This window comes from Leptosomus discolor, chromosome Z (genome assembly GCF_034619465.1).
Source record: "Leptosomus discolor isolate bLepDis1 chromosome Z, bLepDis1.hap2, whole genome shotgun sequence".
NCBI classification, from domain to species: Eukaryota; Metazoa; Chordata; class Aves; order Leptosomiformes; family Leptosomidae; genus Leptosomus; species Leptosomus discolor.
In genome coordinates, this window is record NC_141419.1 from 47409963 (window position 1) to 47433771 (window position 23809).

Consider the following 23809-nt stretch of genomic DNA (forward strand, 5'->3'; position numbering starts at 1 on the left):
GTGGATTAATGTTTAATTTTTAAAGACTCTGTTTCCTGCTGTGGTACTGGTACCACACAAGTAGCAGTTTTCAGGGTTAAATGCAGTGCGGACAAACATGCCTGATTTCAACAAGTGAATTACCATAGTAGTAACCCGTAGCATTTACGTGTGACTGTAGCCAAGTTTCTCAAGACATTCTAGGAAGTCTTTCACCACTTTTGCAGAGAGACTAATCCTCCCCGTTCGTGAGCTGTCAGTGACCGACCTGGAGAGCAAGCCTGCCGGCACACAGCGTGGTGTTCTGCCTGTTGAACCACACAGACTCCTCTCACCGGGAAGTGCACCCAGCAAGGAGCATCCTACGAAGGTATCACGAATTTACGTTCGTAGGCTCTTCGTTACCAGCATAACCCTAGCTTTCCAGTTACCGTGGTTGAAAGCACGATACAAAATGCAGTCTAAGCGATGGGAGAAAAAGCAGAGAAGAAAGACACAGGCAGTCTGTGATTTCTGCCTCACCTTGTGGCATAAATTACTACTGCACGCACGCTGTTATTAAGTAGGTCTGTGTGACGAAAGCCCTGTACAGGATTATTTGCCGGGTGTACTCTGCCGTGGGTTGGTGATGGAAGGCGCTTAGCAGCAGTGTTTTTACAGGGGGGTTGGAGCTGATCGGCCTCTTTCTCCTCTGCTACGTAACTTTTCTCGTGGGTGGACAGGGGGAGCCTTTAAGTTTAAAAGCACGCAAGTATACATAAAAGCACACGACTGTATATTCCTATGCAGCACTCGGGGGGGGGGGGGGTGGGGTGGGGGGGGGTGTAAAAAGGTTCAGTCTTTATCTCTCGGGACTTTAGGAGTCTGCAGACGAAAAAAAAAAAAGCAGCGCACAGCCCTGGCTTGCTGCTTTTGAGACGTACAGGCGGTTTTTCCGCGGCACATGTCATTGTGAGCGTCCTCTCTCTGCTGAGCGGGCTTCGGAGGGCTGGGGCGGGGGCGGGATGTTCTCACGCCTGGTATCGACCAGCGCGGCGGAGCTGCAGGCAGGGAGGGACATGCCCCTTCCCCCCACCCCACCGCCCTGCCCTCCCTCCTCCCTAGATGGGGACCCGCCGCCCACCGCCATGAGGACGGGCCGCTGCAGTCACCTGCCGTGAGTCCCGCCGCAGCGCCCGCGCCCGCTGGCACCCGACGGCAAGACCCTGCCCCCCGGCGGCCCCGGCGGCGGCCGCCCGCAGTATGTCATGCAGGTGTCGGCCAAAGATGGGCAGCTGCTCTCCTCCGTCGTGCGGACGCTGGCCACCCAGAGGTACGTGGGGGTGGCGGGCCGGGCCGGGCCGGGCCGGGCCCCTTCCCTGCGCGGGCCCGAGCGCTCCTTCCCCAGCCGCCGCCCGCAGGGCCCGCGGGCGCTTGGCGGGGCGCTTGGCGGTGCCTTCTGAGGAAACCCCCGTCCTGGCTTCGCGGCGGTCACGCTGCGTGCGTGGTTAAGGCCTCGCCGTTCCGCTCGGAAGGGGAAGCAAGCTGTCCAGGGGTGCTGCTGCTGCTGCTCGAGGGTGCCGGCTGCTATCGCGGGCGCTGGTAACGCAGCGGCAGGCTCTGGCGGGCGCTGGCTGGCACGGGATGATGCCTGGAGCCGCGGCGCTCTTCCTTCGCACTTCCGCAGCCAGCACGCTGAGCGGCCGGACGAGCTGTTTCTAGCAGAAGTGCACGCACAAGCGTTGCTGTTTCAGCCATCGTCCAGGTGATTGAGAGCAGCTCTTTCCGCTGCCAGTTCAGAATGGCAGATTAGTGGTGAAATACACGTTTAAACTATACCCTGCGAAACACTGGCCTGCCTCAGGTTGGCTTTGTTTTTGTTAGAAGCAAGAAAGAGGATGCCTAAGGGTTTGGCCATATCTAGACTTGATACTTGGATCAAAATCAAGTTCCGTTTCACTGGTGTGAAGCTGGAAGGACTGCACGGGTCTTGGAAGTAGCCCTGGATTTTCACAGTCGGATCCCCTACACTCATGTGAAGACTGAAATTACTAACTGCTGCTGCATGTGCAGTGTGACAGCCTGAAAGAGCCTTTCCACTTGTAGCGACTTCTTTAAATCCTTTAAATGCACCACTCAGGTATGCGTGCAGGGCATCAAGCACAACTTCACACTGTTTTACCATGCAGATTGAAAGGAGCGGGCTGGTTTCTTTACACTTTCCTGCAGTGACACTTGAGTGAGGTCTGCGAGGGGCAGCCTGCAAAGAGCCAGGTGAGGGACAGAGGGAACAGCTGCATGCCACTGTATGCTCTCTGCTAACGAGGTTTTGTCAGCAACAGTGACAAAACCTGCTTTTCTGAGGAGATCACCTGAGGTGGTGTATCTGGTAGGTAGAGTTTTTGTTTCCAAGACTTCAGCCAAGAGATGGACCTTTCCAGCCTTGGCACGGGGGCTGAGTTGAAGCTGCGGTGAAGTGGATCCATGGTTCAGCAGCACTGGTGCTCGCAGACTGCTCCTGCTTTCCTCCTGCTGTGCTAAGTCATGCGCCCTGGGAGGCCACACAACTCCCTTCCTCTTTCCTGAAACATCACTCTGTAAAACAGAGAATCTGAATAGTTAAAAACAGAGTCTTTATGTTTTCACTGGCAGGAGGAGCACCTGTCCACCTTTGCACATTAGCACCCCAGGAAGGTGGGTGCTTTGGGGGAGGCAATGGAGGAGAAATAGCCACGAGCAGCAATGTGGGAGGGATGTGTTTGGAGTGGTCCTCCTTTTCAGTGCCATTAATATCACTCCTTCAGCTGCTCATGGGGTGTTGTCCCAAGAGAGGGAGACCCTACCCGGGGACAGGAGCTTCCCACCTGCGCACACCCACCCGAAGTTGTGGCCCTGCTTTCACACTGCTACAAGGCAAGGTGCTGTTGTTTCAGGTCCAGGTCACTGAAAACAGCTTACCCTATAGATCAGGAGATCATCGGTAACGTAAGAGGTGCTGCCCTGTAGGTGAGGAGTGATGGCAGAGATCATCACCAGCATTAGAGGTGCCCAGCTGAGACGTTTAAAAGCCCTGATGCAGTTAGACCTTTCTTGAAGTGGCTGCTTCGCTGCACTGTGAAGAAGTGGGAAACACAAAGGTGCAGAAGCACTTGGTCTTGTGTCTCTCAACTGCTGCACTGATGTGTTTTTCACTCTCCACTTTTTTCACCCCTCAGAAGAGATATTTTAAACAAGAATACCAAAGTGACTGCAGCCATTAGGCCAGCAGCTTGGTGTACTAACTACAGAGTGAAGTGTGCAAGCTGCAAATGATTCCTACATTGTTAATTTGGGACATACAGACAGAAAGAGAGAGAGGCTAGATCACAGCCCTGTGTACTGACCAGCAATTTTCTCTCCTCCTCCAGCAGCCCCTTCAATGACCGGCCGATGTGCAGGATCTGCCACGAGGGCAGCAGTCAGGAAGATCTGCTTTCCCCCTGCGAATGTACAGGGACTCTGGGAACTATTCACCGCAGCTGCCTGGAGCACTGGCTGTCGTCTTCAAACACGAGCTACTGTGAACTCTGCCACTTCAGGTTTGCAGTGGAGCGCAAACCCAGGCCATTGGTGGAGGTCAGTACATGGGACACGTCCCCAAAAGCTTATCTTTAATGAGCAAATCATGTCTGTTTTTATAGAGGCATCGCAAAGCCCTTGCATCTCCACTGAAGCCAAAGCAAGCTGTGAGTTTTGGGTTTGGCAAGATGAGGGCAGGAGCTCAGGGAAAGGGTGGGAATAACAAAACCCTTGTTTTGAACCGAATCCAAACAAGCAAGAGAAATGGGATCGATGGGTTCACTTCACTGTAAACATGAGTGAAGATTTGTAGAACAGTGTGCAGTGAATTCCTAGTATACCAGCCAGCTTGGTAGAGGATGGAAGAGAGGTAATTAACAGTTTCTGTGGAATGCAAGACAAGTGCCAGTATTCAGCATATTAAATATAGGTCAGGAATATTTTTTTTCCTTGCTTTTGAGAGAGAGGTAACAAACCAAGGAGCCTTAGAAACCTAGTTTCCATGTCAAGCCCACAAGAAGGAATTGTTCTTGCTCAGTGTCTGGCATGTTTAGCCGTTTGTGTGTGACCTTTTGGCTTCCTCTGGCTGTGTACCAGACTTAACAGTGAATTGGACAATTGTTTGTCCCTTATCAATTAAAATTCAGTTTTTGCCAGCTATAGATGCTTTAGCAGCTGCATGAAGTTTGCCAGGTGTTTTTTTTGTCCTCAGGGAAAAAAATTCACTGTCTTTACACTGTTAATGATCTTTCTCCTTTCCTATTTTAATTTGGGAAAAAAATGTAAAAATTATTGGTTTTGTGATAATTAAAAGTGAATTACAAATAATAACATTCTACAAAAGTAATGAGAAGCATCTTACTGTACCAGTTAGTGACACAGGTGCTTACATGCTAAAGTTGGGTTCAGGACAACATGTCCTTCCTGTGCATCTTCATTGTTCCTGTAAACTGTAGCAGAACTGGTTGAAGGAGATACGGTATTGAAAATAAGGGGGAGGAGGGGGCATCTTGTTTGCTCTTACTCATAGATGAGAGGATACAGGATAAAACTGACTGCTGAGAAGTGGGTCAGGGGCCTGTGCAGAGAGTGGGTGAGCAGTTCTCATTGAAGACTAACAAAATTGCTTTACAGTGAATTAAGTTAGGCATGCGCATTTTGTGTCTAAGCCTAAGGATATCTTCATTCTTCCTTAGGATCAGCAAAAAAAAGATACGTGACATGGTATGTTGCAGAAGACCTGTAGTCTTGTCAAGCCTTAACCAGAGCAACCCTAGGCCAGCTGTGTTCAGTTGGCTGTGGCTTGTTCAATGCTTCTAGCAGAATTCCAGCCTCTCTCAGGAAGCTGGTCACAGTTTGAGAAACGCTGCTGTTGAGTGTTCTCAGGCTGTCAGTGACTGAGCAGCAAAATCTTTCTTTGTGACTGAGCATTCTCCAGTGAAGATGATAACGTCTTCTTTTGGCCAGATGCTCTGAGCCTTCGCCAAGCAGTTTTCAGTTGCGGTTTTGGCACAAGGACGATGCCACTCTGAATTTGCCTTCTGAAAAGAAAGATAAGCGATGCTGAGGCAGTGCAGAGTAAACAGTTTGATTCTGGAGTCCAGCTTCTTCAAGCTGTTCCTTTGCAACATCTGCTTGTGAGGCTTGCTTTGCAGAAATGGGACATGACATTGTTCAGAGCTAATGGTGATTGAAGAAGTTGAAAGCAAAGCTAACTCTGCCCAGGCTGGGGGAGTCTGGTCACTTGATCATTTGCTGATGAAATGAGGCTTCTTTTTGGCAAAAGCAGTAATAAATAACAGCAACAACAACAATAATAATAACAATAATAATGGTAAAGCTGTCTTTCCTTTCTCAGCTGAGGACAAATGAGAACCAGGTGCAGGAACATTTCTGAAACACAGTACACATTGTTAGTTAATGTTTTTCTCTTTACTACAAAATCTCTTCTTGCTTTTCAGCTACCGTACCCACAGTATTTTAGTGCAGTAATCAACTATTACGTGCAGTTGCAGAAAAGGTCATTAAAAAAAGCAAGTGACTTTTAAAAAGTCATTTGTAATCCTATACAAGGAGTATGTGTTCAGTTTAGAAGGGAATTGAAGCTGTACTTCTGAAGTTGAGAGCTGCGGAGTAACTAAGATGAGTTGTATGCAAGGAGACAAATGAAACAAAGATGCCAGTCAAACTTCTTGATTTCTGTTAGTATAAATCAAGTTCGTTGTTAAAGCTTTTACTTATTTAATACACAGTGCTTTGAAATCCAAGGACCTCTCGATGCAAGTAGTTACAGTAAACCTGTAAGTTCCCAAAGCATGACTAAAGCAGATGCAAGTTGCCAGTTTTCCCTGTCTTCTGTGACCTAAAAGCACTGTCCTGTCTGTCTCCCTATAATACCTAGAGTATGAGGGCGTGGAGGGAGGTGTATCAGGTATAGTAGGACCATCTTTCACAAAAACCTGCTGTAATGTTTGGATGAGTGACAGGCCGGAATGGCCACCTGCTTTTAACTCCATCCTGGGAGGGGGTGGGGGGGTGTCTGGGTGGGGGGGTGTGTGTGTTTGGGGTGGGGAGCCAAAGTTCTCTTCATTTACTAAGGTAATTAGTTCTCCAAAGATTCCTCTGAGTTGGGTAATGGAGATGGTATGATCCTTTCAATGGAGGTGAATGATGAGTTTACCAATGCATTTTAGGAGGTCAGGAGGGACTATTGTACTCATAAAGTCATTTGTAGAGCATAATCTGTAGAAGCTTATACAGTAACTCCTCAGCAGGCTTTGTCTCATGCAGAGAATACATCCCATCCATTGGTCAGTGACAGGTAGCATGAAAATACTTGGAGCGATCAATCATTGTATTCATCTTTTCTTCTAGAGATTTTTCCATCAGGAAAAAAAATGGTGTTTCTGACTATACAAAGATATATTATTCACCTTCTTAAAGGGGTCAAAAAACAGAACAGAATGCAGTATTATGTTTTCTCCTCATCCCTTCACTGGATTGATCACTGTTTCTTAGCAGTTTAGCCATGGGTGTGAAGAAAATCTGAACAGAAATTGAGATGCTTCACTTGCTTCATTTAGAAGTGTCATATCTGACTTCATTCCTGCTGTTAGCACCCAGAGATGCTGCAGCCATAGTGGGCTTGAAATGAAGTGAGCAGAAAGTGGTACGGTTGGTTGTTCAGCCGTATTCCTTCCTCCCCTGTGTACATTATTATGGAAGCAGCAGAGGATTTCTTGCTGTGCTTCATGATTTGATCAGAACTGGCTAGTGAACCCATAGCGTTTCTCTCCCCGCCCTTCCCTGCCATGTTGCTAGTTTGACATTAGTTCATTATGAAATGAAAGCAAGTGCTCCATAAACATTTGTTGCAAGATGGCTTTTTGCGTTCTTATAAGCAGTTGCTTGTTCATACTAAGGATGTGGGACCATGCACTCAAACAGGAGATCTTTGGCTTGGATACAAGGGACACATCTACAGCTATATCCTGCCTCCTGCATATATAGTGCATAGGATGCAAAAATGCAGGGAGCTCCTCTTTGCTTTCTCTCCCCAACTTACATTATGCACAGCAGCCCTTTTTTTCCTGGATTTCTTTTGCAAGGAAAAATAGCATTCATTTTGACCTCCATTTCCTCTTTTACCCTTTGTATCTTTTCTCCATCATAAACTTCTTTCTGGTTGACTGAGTTTCAAACTGTATACTTCTCAAGGGAGACATTCCTTTATCTATGCCACATGACATGTTTTTGTTGTCTGGGGGAGAAACTTCTCCCAAGAAATGTACAATCTGTTGTTTGACACACAAAACCCAACCAGAGAGGCAGGAAATGGTAGTACAGTCTGTCAGGCAGATCTGTCCTCTCAGCATTGCATTTGTGAAGCTTCAGATATTCTTGGTCCACCTCTTATTTAACTCAGATGATATTCCCCAGAAGAACTGTTTCTGAACCATGAATTGGGCATTATGGTGGGGATTAACCCCTCCTTACACGTTCAAGGAAAGTACTTTGTTCTTTGCTCTCCACCATTTATGTCTTTTACCTCCTGCTACATTGGGTGGAGGAGCTCTGTGACCTGTCCTTCATGAAGTCAAAGAAGCACACACCAAGGAATGCACACATTCCTCCTCCACAGCTGTTCGTCAGAGGTGTGTCAGCCAAAAGGATTTGTCTCCTTTGCAGTTCCTTGTCTCCATACTGTTGGCCCACATGTGTCAAATGTGCCCTGTGTGATTTTATGGTTGTCGGTAAGAATTACCTTCTGTTGAGCCTTCACAGATTTTGTTAAATGGGTGGCCAGTAACTGCAGGTAAGTGCAGAGCCCCCTCATGCCCTAGCTAACTTTCAGCACTTTCACTGCCTTGCTTATGGACTGAGCTAACTGGGAACTGTTACACTCGCTCCAGATGACCCTGCTTCTGGTGGGACTTCTGCTCAGAGGTTGGGCCAATGCCTCTCACCTCACTATTGGGACCTGGGACTTCCTTATTTCTCGGTCACTCGTGGATTTGTTCACAACAACTGGCCTGGAGAGAATGTGATATATTGTTATAAAGGAGCAAGAGATGGGTTGTGATAGAAAAAAGATGTTTTTTCATACTGACGGTCACTGAGTCCTTCTGTTCATATCCCTTCTGGAGGGAACCTGGCAAGCTTTGGCATAGAAAATTGAAACCACCACCATCAATCAGACATAATGTACTGGAGCATAAGCTTTCTGTAGCGTCTTTGGAGCTGCCATTTGGAGTCTCATATTTGCTAGACAAATGTTACTATTGAGGCACTTGACAGGCAGCAGAGCAAGTCTAGCCATTTCACTTGATTTCAGAGCTGCTTCTTCAGGTAAGGGGATTGTTTGGAGACATCCACAGCTCTACAGTCAGTTAAAAGGAGCTGTTTGCCAGTAATCCAAAAGATGTTGTCCATTTACACATTACCAGCACATGCACATTCCCCTCAGTCCCAGGGCTCATGATACTGCAAAATTCAATTCAAGAAGTATAGGCAAGGTCTAAACACACCTCTTCTACCGTGTGCTAGGTGTGCAGCACCCTTGTACAGTCTGCTGGAAATTAGAGGTGTGCAGGACGTGTGCTTGGGCACATGGATACCTCATTATGAATATGCCTAGGGAGAATGCATCTTAAAGAAAAAAGTAGCAGCTGCTGAGTAGCCCTACTTCTCTCTCCCATGTCTTGATCACCCTGCTGCCAGTGAAAGCCTGGCTACATTTGGCACACAGGACCCAGGGTGAAGCAGCAGAAACTCTATACACTGGAGGAAAGAAAACTGTAATATGATGGTTGGTATGTGTAGACCTGATGTTCCTTGTGACAAACCTGGAAGGATCTCAAAACAAACACAGTGATTTCAAACCGCAGTAGTTTCAGTTAGTGACTTTTATGGACCTTCCACTTTTATATGAGCTTTTTTAATACAGCCACTCCACAGAAAGAAATCCACTCTAGGAACTTGTGACATCGTTTGTGTAGACGCTTTTGTTAATGTTGCTTGCATGAAGATTAGGCAAGCTTTAAATGAGTATTATATATCATCTTCATTTCAATTTCCATATTGCATCTATGTTGCTTCCACTTGGCTTAGTACAGAAACAGACACAAAACATGGCAGTACAAATGTATTTATGTGCAATAAAATGTTGTTAGAAACCAACCAGCTGTGACATAAATATGGTACAAGAATACTACGTGACCATATAAGTCAGGTTTGTATTGCTTAAGTTGTTTACGTGCTTTAAACCAACCAGGATTTAGTGTCTGTCGGTTTGCTTTTTGCAGACAAAAAAATGAACCAACTGAACAGAAGCCACTTAATCAATAAAAAATAAAACTCATAAGCAAAACAGCATGACTAGGAGAAAAAATTAAGTCAGGCTAATCATCACAATATTGGGCAGAGATTAACTTCATTTTTTTCACAGTCTATCGCTGGCTATAGAGCTCATGCTAGAAAAGAAAAATGATTTTTTTAAAGAAAACCTAAAATCTGCATCTATGCATGAAGTAGTTAAGATGAGCTTACATTATAATTTAAAACTTCCAGAAGCCTTACACTGAAATATGAATTTACTTTTTGTGCAAGGCTTCTGAGTCATGCTGGGTTTATCTGTTTCGAATCTTTTTACTTACTTTTCCTCTCTGCTCAGCAAAGCGAGTCATTAGCATGAAATTACTGTAATGAAGAGACACCAGATTGGCTGGACATAATTTCTAGAAGGATCACTCTTAAAGCCAGGAGGAAGATGGTGACTCAGTGTAGTCACCAACAAGCAAAACTTTCATGAATCTAAGTTTGGAGGAACTGCAGCTGTCAATACAGCACGTTAGGGCTGGGAGCAGGTAACTTAAGTTTATACATCCTTCCTCCCTTCTTGACCCAAAAAGGGCAAAATAAGAAGGGCAAGGTGATGGATATGCTTTTGCACCTAGTTATCTTCAGCTGCAAAAATATCCCCCTCCAAGACACAGAGAGAATTTATAGAATCGTAGAATCACAGAACAGTTTGGGTTGGAAGGGACCTCAAAGATCATCTAGTTCCAACCCCCCTGCCATGGCAGGGACACCTCCCAGTTTGAAACAGCTGTGTGGATTTCCAGTAGAATTACATCTGAGTTAAAAGTAGTACAAAAATAAATAATAAACTCCCCAACACATACAGTTTTAAAAACATAACCTATTCAAGATGCACTTTTTACACCTAGAATACCATATGCTATTCATTCCTAATGGGGAAAAATCCAGAGACCAAAACAAGCTTTAAAGCTGTCCTTTAAAGAGAAATGAAATAGATCTTTTATGTTCTTTACAGAAAAGTTTTGCTACAGTGCTTGACTTTTCCCAAGCACAAATCTTTCTCATAGTACTGACAGCAAGAATGCAAACAAGAGCAACCCATCCCGCCAGAAAAAAAAAAAAAAAAAAAAGGAGGAGCAAAAATAACTTATCAGTGAACAGACTGTGCCTTCAAACCATCACATCTGTAATGTGTCTTTCCTAAATTTAAAGGACTAGCGGTCAAGGGCAAAAAATGTTGAGGAAAGTTCCCAGGAGAAAGTAACTGAACAATCAGAGAGGAAATAGCTGCTTTGGAAAAGGCCAAACACTGTTCTTTCAGGACTAGCAAGATGGGGGAAGATGCTCTGAGTTTTCAAAGGTACAGCTGGTTTTGATCTAGGTGATGGTATTGGTGACTTTTCTTTGGACATCATGATTCTTTAATATGATTCTAAACTGCCTGGTTATCATCACTGTCCTGCTGGTAGTATTTCCTACCACCAATAGGAGCCAATCAAAGTTTGCCTTTTCTAGGAGATAAAAGGTTCTAAGATGAAAAGTTTTATTGCGTCTGTCTTTTTGGAGAGCTACCAAACATTTATTGTCTATCACATCTTTAGTTTCCATATATTTGAGCTTGTAGATCAGGACATTTGCAATCTGTTGAAGTATGTGTTACCAATAGCAAATCTGCTTTGCTTTTGATTTAAAATGCCAACAATTATTTTTATTGGTTGATTTTCTTGAATGCATACATTTGCCTGCCTAATTGGGAATACATTAATCCAAAATAGAATGAGAGCTTTGAAGAACATACAGATGAAAGGAAATACTGCTTCTCCCAGAGTTCCGCAAAATCTTTTTTCTTGACACATCTTGAAATCTTTTACCTGATACAAGCATCACCTGAAATATAAACTGAAAGTGGATAGTAGGAACACAAAATAGCAGTAAGCCAGACTAATGTTAAAGAATACAATATTGTTTAATTGGACCTGCAAGAAATGTCATCATTTTTGTAGTGCAATTTAGCAAGCTCTGTTGTTTGTTTCCACTATCAGAGAATTACCGATCCTGTTTTTAGACATTAAAGTTGTATAATCCAGAATCTGAACACCACATCTGCTGGCCACTCTGTTATTGCTACCTGATGGAACATTGGAGTATATCAAACTTCTGTTTTTCAGCTGGCAAACTACCCAAGGTCTAGATTGCAAATTCAGTTATGGTGTGATAGCAACAGCCTGCAGTACTCTTCTTAAACTTAGCTACCGGCTAGGTTGGTTCCTGTCTGGCCTATGGTTTATTCTTTTTCTAAAACAAAAAAAGTTAAAGGTGTATCACCACCCTTCCAATGAGTAACACATTCTTTCCACTTAGAGAAACATGCAAATGAAATTCATTTTGCTATTTCAATTATTTAACAATTGAAATATTCCCTGCAACTTAAGTTAAAATAAGGGTTAAACTTAAGACCTGACTCAGTTACAAAGAGGCTATGACATTAGCATAATAAAGTTACAGAGATCAAATTGTTTAGTTTCTAGCCATCAAATAGACAGACCTCTGTCTCCTGGACCAAAGGAGCATCTCTGTGAGCTTCGTGTGCACCACGGCCCTTCTAAAAGCACCCACTAAAGACAATAATATTGCCAGTAACTGACTGTTTGATCTAAGCAGGAAACCCAAAATCTGAAATATAAATATTTTTTCAACTGAAAAGTAACTGTCAAATGTTTGTTTTCCTTGGCAAAACTTTAACCTAGAAAAGTTTAGAGTCACCTGAACTGTTTCATTGCACTGAAAACAAACATACATACCATTCTGGTCTGGGAGACTTTATTTTGAGTTACATGTAATTAAGCTTATTTTCAAAACATTTTGCTGAAAAAGATTAAAACAAATTTTTCAAGTAAAAAAGTATTTGAATGAAACTGTTCAGATGTAATCTTCTCTTTTTTTGGCCAATAAATGGTCCTTCTGGTCTTTAAAAAGGTCCATTCAAGAGAAACTCTAAAAAAACAGGCAGTATCAGTCTTTTTTTGCTTAAAGCCCAAGGCAAAATGCTCCCATTGGTCACTGCTGTCATGAAACCAGAAATTAGAATAATTGCTAGCAGTTTTGCTTGTGTACAGACTGCTTTCATCAAGATTCACTGGAGAGCTATCAGCGTGAAAAGAATGAAATGAACTGATATGTTTGATGTGTAATAAGCTATTTTTAGTTCAAAGAGGAAACACATTCAGGGAAGACAATTCCTTCCCGTCTTCTCCCTCCAGCTTTGTATGTGATAACTATTTAAATACCTTTAAATAAAAAGAGGTATGATGGATTTTCTTCACACTCTGTGGAATCTTCTTTGCTGCTGGTGTAACTCCAGCAACATCTATGTAAAATCAATTTTCCAAGGAAACTGTAGTGAACTAAATCAGGCTCTCAGTAGAAACAGGTTGTAGCCTTAGGATCTGATCTGGAAAACACTGTCCTCATACTTAGCATTTGTGAGTCATCTAATTGAAGTTAGACCTATGGAGGTGAGTGCTTCCAGGATTTGGCCTTTGGCGATGGTGAAGCAGCTTAAACTTGTGGAGGTGTTTTACAGCAGTTTTTTGCTGGCAGCTCATTTTGGTTGGGTTAGATAAATTCCCAGTCTGAGCCTCTCCAGGGTGTTCTGGTCCTTGGTTGCTGCTTGTTCTGATGATTTCCTTCTCCAAATGTGAGGTTACACTTTGCAGGCGTGTTGCACGGATGCCTCAGCCTGTCTCCCCATTCAGATGAGCGGTTCTCTAGTCTCCAGTTACGTTTCCTTAGACAGGATGAAGTAAAGCAGTCAGAAGGAAACTGAGCCAATTCGCTCATCTCAAGAGTCTGAAGGTTCTGATTATTTGACAATGTCAAATTGTGGTGGGTTGACCCTGGCCAAAGTGCCAGGTGCCCACCAAAGCCACTCTATCACTCCCCCTCCTTAACTGGACAGGAAAGAGGAGAGGAAAAAAAAACCAACAGGCTTGTGAGGTTGAGATAAGGACAGGGAGATGACTCAGCATTTACCATCACGGGCAAAACAGACTCAACTGAAGGGAAGTGTAGTTTATTACCAATTAACTCAGAGAGGAGTAATGAGAAATAAAACCAAATCTTAAAACACCTTCCCCTCACCCCTCCCTCCTTTCCCGGGCATAACTTTGATCCTGATTTTCCTCCCTCCTCCCCCCAGAGGCACAGGGGGGAAAACAGGGAATGGGGGCTGGGGTCAGTTCATCACACTGTTGCTTTCTGCCACTTCTTCTTCCTCAGGGGGAAGATTCCTCACACGTTTCCCCTGCTCCAATGTGGGGTCCCCCTCACGGGAGAAAGTCCTCCATGACTTCTCCAGCGTGAGTCTTCCCACGGGTTTAGTCCTTCATGAACTGCTCCAGCGTGGGTCTCCTTCATGGTGTGCAGTCCTTCAGGAACTGACTGCTCCAGCATGAGCCCCCCTATGGGGTCTCTGGCAGCAAACCTGCTCCAGCGTGGGCTTCTCTGTCTCCATGGGCCACAGGTCCTGCCAGGAGCCTGCTCTGGTGCAGGCTTCCCACGGGGTCACAGCTTCCTTCAAGTATCCACCTGCTCTGGCGTGGGGGCCCTCCACGGGGTGTAGGCAGTCATCTGCTCCACCACCCATGGGCTGCAGGGGGACAGCCTGCCTCACCATGGTCTTCACCACAGGTTGCAGGGGAATTGCTGCTCCGGCCCTTGGAGCATCTCCTCCCCTCCTTCTTCACTGACCTTGGTGTCTGCAGGATGTTTCTCTCACATATTCTCACTCCTCTCACTTGCTGCAATTACTGCTGCGCAACAACTTTTTTCACTCTCTTAAATACGTTATCACAGAGGCGAAAAACACTGTCGCTGATTGGCTCGGCCTTGGCCAGCGGCGGGTCCGTCTTAAAGCCGGCTGGCATTGGCTATATCCAACATAGGGGAAACTTCTAGCAACTTCATACAGAAGCCACCCCTGTAACCCCCCCGCTACCAAAACCTTGCCACGCAGACCCGTTACACAAATAAACATCTCTGTACATTCACACTGAATTGGTTTCACATGCAGTTTTAAATATCAGGTAGAATTATGTAAGCCAGTAGCGGGCATATAGGCCGAAAGTCTTCCAGGGGCAGCTGCAAATCCACATTAAGTTCCTGAGCACTAGAGTTTGCATTCAGTTGAAGGAAGCGTGGAGACCCTCTGATGAAGGTCAAGAGCTCAATTTAATCTTTCTAGGACAAATAGTTTAAATTCAACTCTGCTTTGTGAAGTAACTGCTACAAATCCTTGTATGTGTATTACATGTGTCAGTATGTGACGTGAAGGAGCCTCAGGTGTGTTAAAGAGTATTTTCTCATGTGAAATGCAGTACATCAAAAATCCTGCTCAAAATGTAAGCAAGTTCCTTCGTAAAACTGTGTCAGCTTTGGGGTTTTTAGCCTACGTGGCTCTTCTTGGGAAGCTGTTCCAGAGCTGGATCCTTTGAAGGATGGGATTTTTTTTCTGATTCTTACCCTAAATTTATTTATGGCCAACTATTATCGATTTGATCTTAAGCCAACGTTGTCCATTAGCTTAAGTACCACTTCTCCTTCACTGATGTCCCCCTTCAGTTCTCCCTCCATTTGGCTGTCCTCAAGATGCATTTACGGTGTGACTTTGCTGGGATAAATGAGTCAAACTTCAAGTCCCCTCTTGTGGTGTGGGCTTTCCTTTATGTTGATGTCCTTTCTGTTTTCCAGTTGAAGTGATCCTGTCTAAGCACAGGAGGAGATCACCACTGTGTCTGAGTGGAGCTTTTGCCACTGCCTGCAGGCTTAGGCATGTGTTTGCTGGGCAAAGAGACACGTGGCTGAAGATGTTGATCTGCCCAGACCAATTGCTGTGACTGCCCTTTGGGGAGTGCCAGTTCCCCGGCAGACAGTCTGGGTTATATCAGCGACACGTGCCCCTTTTAGCTGAGCTTGGCTGAGCAGAGAGCCCCTGTGCTGGAGCAATGCATGCGGTCCACGCGACTGCAGCAGCTGCACCCACTGCCGAAGGGATGGCATGGACAGCCGGGGGAGCATACAGGTACCATGCAGCCACAGCCGTTAGCTCAGGGTTTGGGGGATGTTTTGCTTCTGAGGAGACCCGATTTGGTATATGTGACTGTGAGGGACAAGGTGAGACCCCACATTTTTTCAAGGGGCTGGATTCTTATTGGGTGTATATTAGTCTCCAGGCACAGAGTTTCTTCGCTCATGTCAGCCATGAGCCAATACTGGATTGTGCATCAGCTGCTGTGCTTCCCTATTCTTGAATTTGTGCTTGCTGCCATTGCCAAAGTCTATTTGTGTCTTGTTAATCTGACTCTCCACCTGTGTATTAGGAGCAGGAATCACTATTCACTTTAAGATAGCACTTGATAAAATAGTACTTTGCCAGGCAGGCCAGCATTCTGCTTCAAACATGACCTTTTTTATGACCTTTTTTTTTTCCCCCCAAAATGGAAATTATTAATGTGAGAGTCTCGATTTGTTGCAGAAATAATTGAGCACATTGGCACATTTTAATAGGACAGATTTCAGTGTATCATAGTGCATATCTGACAGTTGCATCTGGCCTTACATCTCATTCTTTGCCAGCAGGGTAGTCCCTACTGTACTGCCATGCTAATTAATCAGTTCAGCACTTTGTTGGGATCCTTGTATGGGTTTCAGTTTCACAAAAGGATTTGCTGACTTGGCTTTTTAGCTATAAAGTATCTTGACAGTGTACCTTTCCAAAACAAAAGACTGAAACCTAGAATCTAGGTGCACGACTTCAGGAGAAAAATACGTGCTGTGACCAAAATCTATACAGCCGTTGAAATTACTTATTTGTTGCATTTGACTTCCACTTCAGAGCTAGCTCATGAAATTTCTCCAGATGTTAAGGTTAGACTGTAGAATGACGGGGATTTTATTTATTATTTAATGTTACTCTTGTCTGTCCTGACCTCATCTAATGTTTTAATTGCTTGGGTTTGATTCTTGTTCATATGGGTCAGACAAGACGTAAGGAGTTTGGGGAGTCATCAGCCTGTGAAGCAGTCTCACACCATTTTTGTCTTCTCAAACTTTCAGTCAAGTTAGATGGCACACCATAAAATGCTGCCTTAATTCAAGTGCATTGTACTGTGTCTCATCAAAGTCATAGACAGAGGTGATATCACATGCGTGCTTCCTCACATATATGTGTTCTTGTTGTTCTTCCTTCTCACTCAGATCAATAAACAGTATTTCTTGCACTAGGTGAGCTGCATGAATGCCAAAAGGATCACAACAGACTGCGATTTGAGGATGCAGCCTCCACTAAATGGATTCTGCAATGTTGCAGTGCATTCTTCACCGCCCAGTTGCAGGGGGGACAGTCATTACATAGCAATGAGATGAGGAGATACTGGCATTTTAAGGTCTGTCCTGGGAAAGTGGTGAACACCTGCAATTCCTATTGAGGTCAAGGAACAGTACAGGTGCTCTGCAATTCTCTTGTGCGTCACCTTTTTTCACAAAACCTTTTCACAGTCAACTTTAAAAGCAGACTCTCCGCTAAAAGTCACTTTCAGTTCCTCTCATTTTCCTGGCAGTTTCGCATTACAGGCATTTGTGGAAATTGAACAAGGTGGCAACCAGTCCTGTCTAGAAGCAACCAAATATAACCTGGAACCGTTATGCACACACCCTTGGGGGCGTTTTCAAGTAAATGGAAAGAAAGCTTCAAGGAAAGTGGTGTGAGCTTTTCACACATGACTTTATATCATTATCTATACAATTACAATAATATAAAAAGCTATTCAAGTGTAAACGTATGTCTCCTTGTTTCGTACAAGCTCTACTGAAGCAAGCTCTGCTGAAGCCAGCTCTGCTTGCAATGTTTTCCTATTCACTCCCCTATACTGATGGGGTGGGGTGGTGAGCTAGCGGCTGTGTGGGTGCTTAGCTGCTGGTTGGGGTGGACCCACCACACCTGGTATTCTGGTATTTTAAATAATCTTGAGCTTAAGACACACCTTGAAAAGGAAAAAAGCAATATTGAGCCTGTGTCTTCAATTAGCGTCTTCCCTTACAACAACTTCTTGTTTGTAGTAGTACATAGCATTTATGAGGCACTTCCCACTTCCTTAGGATTTTTTAAATATTCAAGCAATTTAAATGCCTACATCCCACAGAAAATGTTTATGAACATATTTTTGTCTTACCGTAAATTCCTGAGTCATACATAAAAATGGATATTAGGCAGCTGAGTTAATGTGTTGCAGTTAAACCTCACAAAAATCGCGTAAAATAGATAATTTATTATCTCCATCTGAGAGATGGTGATGCCAAGGCAAACTTATCTACTGATTTGTGTCTTTCTGCTAGTGCCAGATTAGTGACTACCTGTTACTGCTTGCACTCAATGTCTTGACTGCCGTTTTACCCTATATGAAGGTGGAGAGATAAACGCTGTATTTATTTTCATGGTGTGGGCAAAGTGGGAAGAGATGAAGCAGGGTCTGAAAATAATAGAGGGGTAGGATACCTAGATGGGAAATACTCATTAGCTTACACAACACTCTTAGCCTTACCCTTTCTTGTCAAAACTCTTGAGTCCTGCTGTTCCTCTGGGTCATTGCTGTATCACTGTTATAGGGAAGAAGAAAAAAACCCAAGGTGACTGGGAATAAAGGGCATTAACTGGTGAAGGGATGAAGTTGCCTTCCCAACCTTAGTTTCTGGAGCTAAAGAGACAGGACTTCTACAACCACGGATAATACACTGGAGGGCATGAGAGGCCCAAGCAGTTTAAAGATGCATGAGCCTTACCGACATCTGCTGGCACAGAGCTGCAGTGGCTTTGCTTTCTTGTTGCGCTGATGACAGATAATGCAGTAGCTCCCTGGAGGAGCATAACTTTTCTTGCCTTCATCATGGCCTCTGCACTCAGCGCTGGGGGCCTTGGGAGGGATGCGCCAGACTGGGAAGGATAGTCTGCTACATTAAGAAAGGAGGTTCTCAAACACTTCAGCAGCCAAATGCCTGGGGCTGGGCTACACAAAACACTTCCCCTCCTCAAGGCAGCTTTTACTACAGCTGCAGTAGGTACGCATGGCTAGAGGTGCGCATCAGCAGTCAGTGAGGGGGAGAAGTTGAGGTGGGAGCTCTCTAGGGACAGCCAAAGCCACGTCCTGTGTGTGGTCCGTGTTCCCTCCTCAAAGGGGCAGGTCTGCTTTTTGCAAGCAAAGAGCTTGTCTTGGGTAGGATGTCCTCCCTGTGCTGACACTTGCTTTGTCTGCGTTTTGCCTGCAGTGGCTGAGGAACCCAGGCCCCCAGCACGAGAAACGGACTCTCTTTGGAGACGTGGTGTGCTTCTTGTTTATCACTCCCCTGGCAACCATCTCTGGCTGGTTGTGTCTACGAGGAGCAGTGGACCATCTGCACTTTAGTAGTAGGCTAGAAGCTGTTGGCCTCATTGCGCTCACTGTCGCACTCTTCACTATTTACCTCTTTTGGACCCTAGTAAGTATTGCTTTTCTATTCAACTCACAGGAATAAGGGAAAGAACAAATCAGAAAATTAATTACACAGAGTGCTGTAGAGCAGGTGGACTGTTGTACAAAGCATTGCTTTTATTTACCTTCTGTACTGATAAATTTAAGTTATAGCTTCAAGAAACCTCTTGGTTCCACACCGTTTCAGTTCTCTGGAAAACCAGAAAGACAGTTTGCCTTTGGGGTCAGTAATTCCCAAATCCAGAACACCAGAGGGGTTAGCAAAAGGGAGACAAGGAAGTAACATGGAGGAGTTCAAGACAGATGCTACACAAGTGAGTTTCATGAAAGATAATGTGCAAAAGGTGAAGACCCAGTGCACAAAAATGCTTCAGGTGAATAACCTGGCTGCCACAGAGGATTCAGATTTTATTCCACTCCAACATCTGGCCAGTTTTACAATTCAGAAGCCTTGGATGTGGGTGCAGCCCATGCTTTCCCCATTTCTTGTGCTCTTGGCACTGTGGAACTCCACAGAAGAACACAGCTTACACCCAGGTCTGTAGAAATGTAGCTGCCTTCGCAGAGCAGATTAAATCGCTGCCTTGTTCCCATGCTGCACCCGGGTGTCCTGTCACTTGCGTGCTGATCCATCCTAAAAACCACTTGTTTTGTACCAAGTTGTTAAACTGAGATCAGTTCCTGGCCCCAGCTCACCAACAAACAGTTGGCCCAGCAGAAATGAAGAGAACCCAGAGGACAGCTGCCAAAATCAGTGTTTATCAAGCTGTGGTCTAGCAGTTCGCTGAAAACCCCAGGTTACTGTTGAGTTTGACATTTTCACACTCTGGCCCTGGTGGGGGAGGAAGAACAGAAGAGCAGATGCAGATAGAGAGCATTCACACTAACAAGGCAATGCTTGTGTGATGGTGCAAGGCTGTGCTGCTGAGAGAGGAAAAGCTCATCTGAGCCAGTGAGTGGGGGCAGCAGCACCCCACCTGTGGTGCTGGCATGGCCACTAAGCCCACAGGGCCAGTGGCCAGCTCTTTACCTCAGTGGGTATGGCCACATGCTATATAGCTGACCCCTTCCAGCAGTTTTTGATCAGTGTAAGCTGCTGAGGAGGTGGCACTTTAAGAACTGCATTAGTAGAGCTGGCCCACAGCAGTAAGCCCCTGTGCCCAGAGTAAGCTTGGAAAAGGGGATTTGGTAGGATGGGAAATACAAAAATGCCACACTACCTAACAACTAGCTTCAAGAAAGCTGTGAAAGATAACGTCTCATTTATTTAATTCGTAGCAGTGAAACCGTGTCTCATCCATAGGGACTGCAGGCTAATTTTAGCAGCGCACAACATTAGGGAAAGCTCAGAGTTTTGTCTCAGCCTCCTGCAGTTTCTCTTTTTGTTGTTTCTGCTTCCATTTTCTGTGAAGCAGCAGTAGCAGCACTCCCCTTTGACAGGATGGCCATTTACTGCAGCAGTGAGGTGGCACTTGTACTCCTTGCAGTATGTGTAGACATGTCTGCCAGGTATTTGAGCAAAGGTTTGTGTATGGCTGTCTTAGAAACTCAAATGCTGTCCTATTTACCCAATATACATAATTGACAAGCACCAAAATGGTTGGAAGTTGGAAAGGGTAGTCTGGCTAAGTAGTTGGGTTTAATTACCCTTGACGCATAAGGACATGTCTGACCTTGCTTATTAAGATTTCTGCAGCATCTCAATTGTAGTCCCTAACACTGTCTATTGCATTTGTGTTGTAAGTGGCAAAAATCCCTTCTATTCACTTTTTAACTTCTACCCTTTCAAAAACGTGCAGAGGAATGTGTTACATGCACTTGGAGAATATCGTGATAGTAAGCCTGATGTAAATGCATATCTTGGTTGATTTAGTAGAAATACAGTATCTTTAATGTCCACCGAGTTGTGGACGATGTCATTCCACTCTCTTCTATTATTCAGACCAGCAGGAGGTGGATGGGCTAAGGAAGCAGTGTGTTTGTTGGTGAAGGGCAAGGCAGGAAGCCTTTCAGGGCACAGTAACCCTCTGGTTCAGCATGGGGTTAATTCAGTGGGCAGAGCAGAGAGACTGGTGGGAAGAACTCTCAGGTTCTTTTCACAGTGCAGAAGGTACCCTCATTGCCCTCACAGCATTAGTACTTGATGGCAGAGTTTTGAGGAGGTTTAAGTATATCTGCAGATCAAGTCAACAGGCTTCAGCGACAGTATTCACACACTTTCTCAGGGGGCAGATTTGCAAGGTCAAGGTAGAGATTTAAGGCCACAACTTTACAAGTGGCACTGAGCACCCTGCCTGCTCTCTGCTCAGTGGCCTGAGACCCATCAGTCATGCAGGAAAGCCTCAGCCTGCATGTGCCTTGGGGAGGCTCCGTGCTCCATTGCAGCAAGTAATGGACCCACGCACTTCAGCAGCATCTGCCCTTTAGCTTTCAGAAATGGTAGAATCCTGTACTGCTGGCTTAGTTATGGCAGTGCAGGGAATACATGGAGTGCTGTGGGGTAAATTACACACAGCATGTGATATAATGCTCCTTTAGGTCCTGGGAAAATGAAGAAACCCAAAACTTCATTTTACTTCCAATAAAGCTGGCATATAGATTATTTACACACAACAGTTACCCTACTGAGCAGAGAACAGGAGAGATGCTATTTTTAGCATCTAAGAAGCTATTTTATCCCTTCCCCTAAAACAACCAAGTTCTCCATAAAATGCTGTTGCCTTTCCTCTGCATTTAATCGCTGTAAGTGATGTACACACACAGAAGAAAAACCCTGCTACTCCCAAGAAGAAAGCTTCAGACCAAAACGGAGATTGCTGTTTAAACTAGGAATTCAGCGCAACAGTCTGCTTTCTCTTGCATGCGGGTAACCTTGACTCCTGTAAGATCACGTAGCAGGTTGGAGTACAAAAGCATTTGGCCCTATAGCTTCCAGTATAACATAACTGCTGGTTTAAAACAAAGGCTAGCCCAAATTAATTCAGATTAAGTTAGAAAGATAAGACACCCCCCTTGCTATCCTATTAAAGAGGCAAACAAAGTATTTTAGCTGCCAAGGACCACTGTAAATCTGGCCTTTGTTCAGCATCTCAAAGGTTTTGCATCCAGTGTAACAGCTTAGGGTGAGTAACCGTAGCTCTGCTGAAATTCAGTAGCTGATGTCACTTGGAAACTGCCTCCAGGCAAGAACCCGTTGTAAACAAGCTGTCAAACGTAACTAGGGTATCATGTGAACATGCCTTAAACAAACAAGCAGTTAAAGCCTGGTGTAACAGTGTCGCCATTCCTCAAAGAATCTCGTGTGATGCTGCTTGAAAACTCAAACTTTGGGTTACTTCTCTGAAGCAGTCACTGCATTTTGCAGAGGAGATTGAAAGGTGCTGAATCAATTCATCTGCTGGAAGAACTATCTTTGGGCAACTGCTTAGTGAAAAAAGCTCTATAGGTTTCCCTCGTTCATAGCAGACAGCTGTATAAAGATTTAACAAAAAAAACCCCCAGAAAGTCTTTTTTTGTCCGTAGTAGGATTTTATAGAAACGTAAGTAATTTATTTAATTAAAAGCACCCTTTTTGCAATAAGGAAAGGGTTTTGAAGGATACATTCATAGGCACTTATATTATTTAATATCCCTCCACACCTTACTCGCAGCCAGCCTGTCATTGCTTTAGGGGTAGAAAAGCAAGCAGCACAGCCCCTTTTGACAGGAGCATGCACAGCCACTTCCCGGCAAACAGAGTCAGCAGCATCTTCCAGCCACCTGCACAAACCAAGCATGTTACCTTCAGCCCTTATGGCACCCTCTGCCCTCTGAATAGCATTGACTTACAGAAGTGGCACAGGTGTGTAAAATCCAGTGATAAATGACCAGCTGCACATGAAGACAGAATAGCTAACAAGACGAGGTTCCTCCTGTGCTCACTGCGTGGGTCCTTGCTGCCTATGTCTCAAGAACATGGTAATTGTCATGTGGCACACTTTACCCAAAAGTCCCAAGCCAGTTTACAGGTTTGTGTTTTGTTTTGTTTTTTAAAAAAATGCACGTGTACTTCATCTTACACAGGCATAACTGTCACTACACTTAGCTATCACTACAATAAGTAGTAAACTATTTTAAAAAAATATAGGGCCAAGCTGTCTTGTATATCCATAGCAGTCAGTCATTTCTCTTCCACTATTAGCAGAACCACACTGAGGCTGAAATTGGTTAGCTGATAACAATAAAAAAAATTCAAAGACACTAAATGGAGATACACACATGTTGGCAGATGGCTTACACTCACCTTGTTGCATCTGTGCTATCTTGAATTTGATGCATTCAGCAACAAAGCACTACAAGGTAGAACATGCAACTCTGTCAGTGTTTGCACACAGCTTAGCTACCTGTAAGCCTTCACCATCCAGCCAGTTACATTATTTGTCAGTTTAACAGCTTGCAGCATGATAGAACCCCAAACTCATTCTCATTGTGACTGCCAATAATTCTAGTTCTTGGGAAAGACAGGGGCAAGATGTCTGATTTTTCATGTTATAAAAAAGGGAATGAGGGGTAGGCAACAGCAGAAAGTAGGGCACAGACTGTTTTTATTCTCTGCTGTGGCAGCTTGGGGAGCAAACCACCTACATGGTAGGTCTCATCTCTGCCTGCCATGTTTTGCTCATTTTTATCCCACCCAATTAGGCTGCTTCTCAGCTTTTTGTTCCACTCAAAGGTATTTCTCCTCAGACCCCAGCGGCTTCCTTGAAGGACAAGAGTGACTCTAAACACAGTGCATCCCTCTTCTCTTCCCAGGTATCCTTTAGGTATCACTGTAGATTATACTATGAATGGCGGCGGACCAATCAGCGGGTGATACTCCTAATCCCAAAGTCTGTCAACATCCCCACCAACCAGCAGTCCCTGCTGGGCCTGCAGTCCCTCAAAAGGAACTCAAAGGAGACAATTGTTTGATT

General features: G+C 44.7%; 1 protein-coding gene across 1 annotated transcript; it reads left to right on the top strand.

The window, feature by feature from the left end:
• Positions 1 to 983: 983 nt before the first annotated feature.
• Positions 984 to 23809, top strand: MARCHF3 (membrane associated ring-CH-type finger 3). Its single transcript, XM_086480093.1, is given in 4 exon segments — positions 984 to 1291; positions 3366 to 3573; positions 18655 to 18864; positions 23649 to 23809. Coding segments are annotated over 4 exon segments (885 nt in total). The 3' UTR covers positions 23808 to 23809.